Source organism: Arachis ipaensis, chromosome B04, assembly GCF_000816755.2.
Source record: "Arachis ipaensis cultivar K30076 chromosome B04, Araip1.1, whole genome shotgun sequence".
NCBI lineage: Eukaryota > Viridiplantae > Streptophyta > Magnoliopsida > Fabales > Fabaceae > Arachis > Arachis ipaensis.
In genome coordinates, this window is record NC_029788.2 from 5,247,965 (window position 1) to 5,254,085 (window position 6,121).

General features: G+C 35.1%; 1 protein-coding gene and 1 long non-coding RNA gene across 2 annotated transcripts; both read left to right on the plus strand.

The window, feature by feature from the left end:
- Positions 1-444, plus strand: LOC110270864. Its single transcript, XR_002360543.1, has 2 exons — positions 1-227; positions 317-444. It is a non-coding gene; the product is annotated as an uncharacterized LOC110270864 (long non-coding RNA).
- LOC110270863 lies at positions 3,119-5,486 on the plus strand. The gene is made up of 2 exons (XM_021120563.1): positions 3,119-4,720; positions 5,168-5,486. Exon 1 carries the CDS (start codon positions 3,455-3,457, stop codon positions 3,842-3,844), a length of 390 nt encoding a protein of 129 aa, XP_020976222.1. The 5' UTR covers positions 3,119-3,454; the 3' UTR covers positions 3,845-4,720; positions 5,168-5,486.

The following is a 6,121-nucleotide window of genomic DNA, read 5'->3' on the forward strand; positions in this document are numbered from 1 at the left end:
CAATTTACAAACCAAAATAAGTGTTTGGGTTGGCTTTATTTACAAGGAATTATTAGCATTTAGTATAAATGTAATAATTGCCCTAAGGGGATAAGAGTGTTAAGTTGAACTCAGCAGTTTTTGAAGGACTTGGTGAAGCAAATCATAAAGCGGTGATGGTAATGAATCAAAACTCTAAGCAAAGATTATTGCCCACTCCTAAAACCAATAATAAACCTTCACACTCGGTATGTTTGTATATTTTAAGGACCCTTTAATAATTAAACATGATATACATATAAATATAATTAACGGTGCGTGTTTGAACGCTTTACAGGGAAGAGATAGCGGCTCATCTGGTTGGAAGAAGTTCCTGTCATGTTCCCTTTAATAATTATTACCACAGCCATGTAGATATGTATACATATATACAGTAAGGTCCATCTATTGTCATCTTTCTCTCTTGAAATGTGTGTTTGATTCCCTCTTTGTTTTTCCATTTAATTTATGTATAATTTTGTCAAGGTCGAATTGGATTTTGCCACTGCCTTTACACCGAACATGAAATGAAATCAGCAAGGAGTGTCTTTATTTCTTTGTGGCACTGCCAAACAGTTCTACTCAACCGCACTAAAAAGGTATGATTCCAAAGCAAGCAAAAAATAATTGGATTATAGAATATTTGAAAAACTTGTAAGAAACCAATAGAATCCACTTTATTAATAATAAATTAAGGAAAAGTCTAGGGGTCAACAGTTTTGTTGAATTTTGGCCAACATGTAACTAGCGGAGAAATGTGAGTCATTGGATAAAATTTCACACCAATCTCACACCATTAAATCATCATTGATGGCTATTTGATGACTACCAATCACAAAAGTTGCTGATCCTCTAACATTGCTCATAAATTAAAATGATAATAATGGGCCATGGCTAGTATCAGCAAAGCATGGTGGCACTTGCAAGTTTAATTAATATTTTCATACGAGTCATACCCCATTGATAATTCAACCATAGAATTATTTCATTCAAAATCTTCTAGAGCTAGAATACTAATGCTAACCAATCTTCTATATAAAATTTATACTTTCATATACCCTATTTTATATATCAAGTTTCCAAAACAATCACCACTAAATCAAAAAATACTAAATCACTTGTTAATATAAAATATATATTAAAAATAAATTAATAATATATATTTATACATAAATATATAATAATTAATTTATTAACTTTTTTTTATGTTTATGATATTTTATTTTCCAAAACATGTTTTTTCCTAAGCTTTGTTTTTTAATTTACGAAACTAAAAAAGTATGGTAATTAGTTAATTGACACCCTCTTGATAATTTCACATAAAAAAAGTGAAAAATTATATTCTGTATACTCTTATGTACTCTTATATACTTTGGAGACGATGATAATAGTTATCATTATTCGCGGTGAAGTTCAAATATTTAAATTAGCTATTTTTTTAATTTGAAGTGAAATTCCTTGAAGTATGACGAATTCTATAAAAATTATAAAATTTGTCGAATATGACGAACTTACTCTAAACAAAAAAATTTATATTTAAAAAATTAAAATTAAAAAATAAATTTTTTTAAAAAAATAAGTTTTTTATTTTATTTCAGCAAAAAGTCTAAATTTTTTGAGTTAAATCTCAATTTGGCCCTGAAATTTGGCTCGAGACTCAAAATGACCCCTACAATTTCATTAGCCTCAATTAGAACCCCCAATTTTGCAATTGTGGCTCCGGCTTACCCCTGCTGTCATATCCGTCACCGGAAAGCTGATGTGGCACAATATCATGACACCGTGGACTCTGCCAACACGACGGCGTATGGCTTCACGCCCAAACCCTATTGAAACTACGTCGTTTCACTTGTTTTGGTGGTTAAAACTCTCCCACTTCTCAGTACGACGATCATATTCTTCTTCTTCTTCTTCTACTTCTTCTGCTTTGCTTCCTCGTTTTTCCTTATGCGTTGCTGTGAAATCCAAAGGAGTTCCTTCTAGCAATTCTGGAAATCTATGCAAACTTGGGGGTTTTGGCAAGAGTGAAGAAACCACAAGCACAAGTTCATACAGAGGATAGTTACAAAACCCATTGCTACCAATGCGCTATCATCTACTTCTTTAACTTTGGTTGCTGATTTTTCCTGTATTTTGTTAATAAACTGTTGTGGTTAATGTACACATGCAATGTAGGACTTAGGGTTTGATGCTGTTTTTTTTTTTTTTTTAGTTTGCTACAAAGTTAGTTTTGTTGATGAGTGACATATTGATTGTTTGTGGTGCTTTTGGGACGGTTTTCTATGAATGTCGTATGCATAAAAATTAGTCTGAATTTGTTTGAAATTTCTTTGCAGATGGATGATCATATAACTATAGTATTTCACCATGGAGGTACGTTTGTTACCAAGGAGGATGGTAATGTAGCATATGCTAGCGACAACACTGATGAGTTGGTTGGATTAAATGAGGACACAATGGATGTGTTTTCAATCAGGGACTACTACAAAGTGTTAGGATATGATAACATTGTGGAATGTTGGTGGCTGGCTCCTGGAAGACCTCTGAAGACTGGGTTAAGAGCTCTTTCACATGATTCTGAGTTGTTGGAGATGTGTTTTCATGCGAAGAATAACCAAGGAATTGTACATGTTTACTTTGAATATGGAGTATCCCAACCAGAATTTGATGATGAAGAGGAGTGTCCAGACTTGTGTGAGATTTCTCCCAACCCCATTTCCATTCCCACCCCAAACCCAGATACAAGCACCCCCCACAGCACCACCAAACAATCCACCATTGATTCAACACCCACAATCCCCAATTCTAATGCAGCCACAAAATCAAATGTTGAGACTACTTCAATTACCAAACCCCCACCCAATGCATCAGCTAATGCCCCAACAAAGTCAACAACCACGAATGAAGCCAAACCAACTACATCAAAGTCCAACTCATCCAAGCTCACCACTGCCAAGGCCACTACATCTAAGCCTAACTCATCTAAGTACACCACTGCTGCCCCTCTACATCCAAGCCCAACCAATCTAAGCCGACCACTACAAAGCCCACTATCTCCAAGCCCAACTTATGTAAACCCACCACTGTCAAGCAAACCTAACCAAAGTTCCAATCATCTAAGCCCGCAACTAAAAAAGTCACACCAAATAATAACAAGCCAAAAACTGCCAAAGCAACCACTGTGAAATCCACTTCTCCTGTGACCAGATCAGCTAGTAGATCAACACCTAAAGTTCAACAAAATGAACATAGCAATGAGGGCGACAGCAGCAGTAGCAGTAATTCATACGAGAGTGCTGAAGACTCTCTTTATAAGCCAGGGCCTATTGATAGCTCAACTGAAACTGAGACTGACAGTGGAGGATTTGAAGTGAGGAAGAAGAATCATAAGTTGAAACATGCACCTGGATCTGCTTGGAGCAAGGAAAAACGAAAGATGCTATTAGAAGAAGATATCCTAATGGTGAACTCTGATGATGAGGTTGACTTGGTAGAAGTGTTAGGCAATAAAACTGCTGCCCAAGGTGGAGAATATGATGCCTATGATCCATATTTTGCTGATTCGGATGGAAATAACTCCTGGCACTCTGAAGAGATGAAAACTCCCCCAAACAGTGAAGATGAGGACACAACAGATGATAGTGATGATGTGTTCCCACAATTCAATGAGGGAGCTAGATTCGGAGAGTGCAACCTTCAAGTAGGAATGAAGTTCAACACTAAACAAGACTTCATTGAAGCGGTTAGAGAATTCACTATACAAGAGGGGAGGCAGATCAAATGGAGAAGGAATGAGAGCTATAGAGCAAGAGCAATCTGTAAGTGAAAAAAACAAGGATGTAAGTGGGTGGCTTATGCAAGCAAAGATCGTGAGGAGACATGTTGGCAGATGAAGACATTTTATAATGATCATATATGTCCCAGAAAGAGCAACAGAGCTGCAAATAGAAAATGGCTTGCAGGAAAATTAGTCAAGAAGCTTAGGAAGTATCCAAACCTGAAACACGGAGAGGCAGCAACATATTTCAAGAGAAGATGTGACTTGGATTTGAACAAATCATCCTTGACTAGAGCCCTTACAGATGCACGAAATGTTGTATATGGTGATGCGGCTGCACAGTATTTAAGGTTGAGGGACTATGCAGAGACCCTTCTTAAGAGTAATCCTGAATCCACCATTAAGATCGGTGTTAGTCCCCAACTCGATTCAGATCCTATTTTTGAAAAAATATATGTTTGCCTTGACGGATGTAAGAAGGGATTCAAAGCTGGGTGTCGACCATTAATCGGCCTAGATGGAGCATTCTTAAAGACACAGTTTGGAGGACAAATCCTCTCTGCAGTTGGCCAGGATGCTAACAACCATGTCTACATCATTACTTGGGCCATAGTGGAGATAGAGAACAAAGAGAACTGGAGGTGGTTTTTAGAGCAAAGCCAATTATAACACTTTTGGAGGAGGTTAGAATGTTTGCAATGAGATCAATTGCAAAGAACAAAGTGAAATTAGCTAATTACATAGGCAAGTTACCCCTAATTCAGCATAGCAGACTACAAAAGATTAGGAAATAATCTGGAAAGTGGCTTCCTATTTGGAGTGGAGATGAAAACTATGAAAGATTTGAAATTCATGGGTGGCCGACTAACATGGCTGTTGATTTGGGAAAGAGCATCTGTACCTGCAGATTTTGGCAAATAACAGGTGCATCTTTCATTAACATATGTACTTTAAAATTTGATTAATATATATATTTGTTTATGTTGTTAAGCTAACTTTAACTACTTGGCCAAATTGTTACTAATATATGTATTTGTTTATGTCATTTTATAAATTTGATTAATATATATAGATTTATTTTAGTTGTTGAGCCCACTGTTACTTCGATAAATGTGATTAATATATATAGATTTGTTTACGATGGTAATAATTTATATTAGGAGTACATAAAAAGAACACTAGGAATACATTTTTTTCATATGAGATTTTTTTCATTGACTTTAAATACTTTAAAATTTTGATTAATATATGAGTTTATTTATGTAGGACTGATTCATTACACACTTCTTTAGTAGAACTGATTCATTAAAGCAATAAACAATAATTATTCCTTACACACTTCTTTAGTAGAACTGATTCATTATCTTGCAGGTTGCTCCACTTGTTCCAATTCAACTTACAAGGCCAAACAAGTTGCCCCCAAAGAGAAGATCTCAACACTCAACTGCTGCAAGTATGAATTCAATACAAGGAGCAAGTTCTGGGACAGCAGCAAGATTGGCAGGGGTCATGAGGTTTGTCCCTACGCCAGGCTTCATACCTCCAAGGAAGAAGTGATGAGAAGCTTTCTGTTTTGTTGTATTTAACTATGTTAAACTTGGGTTCATCTTGATGATTGTATTTTGGCATTAGTTTATTTACAACTCAGAAACAGTAAAACTGATATAAAATGTTTAAGTTTGGATTTCAATAGGTGGTTGTATTTTGAATGGTTTTAATATTTTGTATAATGATGATACTACATATTTTTCAATGCTGATGATTGTTATAACTGTCAGTGCTAGTATCACCATGTTACTATAACCATTTATCTTAAATTAGGTGTTTTAATTGCAACTTGATATGTGCACGTTGAAGACTGTGATAATATTCAATATCACCATGTTAGCCAAGTTGAAATTGAAACTTGCATATCAGTTATTATAATAATTTATGTTCAATTACATGCTATTTTTTACGGCAACTTCATACCACTACATTGCAAAAATTGATAATATTTAACATTATCATAATAGCCAACTTGAAAATAACACTGGCAAAAACTGATGTTTAACATATCTATTGCATTCAAGTCAATTTCAATTCTACAATCAGGAACAATTTCACATGGTTTATTTTCCTACAACTAAGCCATAACCAATGCACAAAACCACAATAAAAAACACAAGGAAACTTAAAACACAGTTCCATATTTTTAAAACCCTAACATCAGCTTCCAAATCCCTAATTGTCCATCTTAAATTCGTTTTCCAGTGGTCAACATATCTTGCAGAATCAACTCTCCCAACAATGGTTTCATCCTCTTCATCTGTCCATATGAAAAGC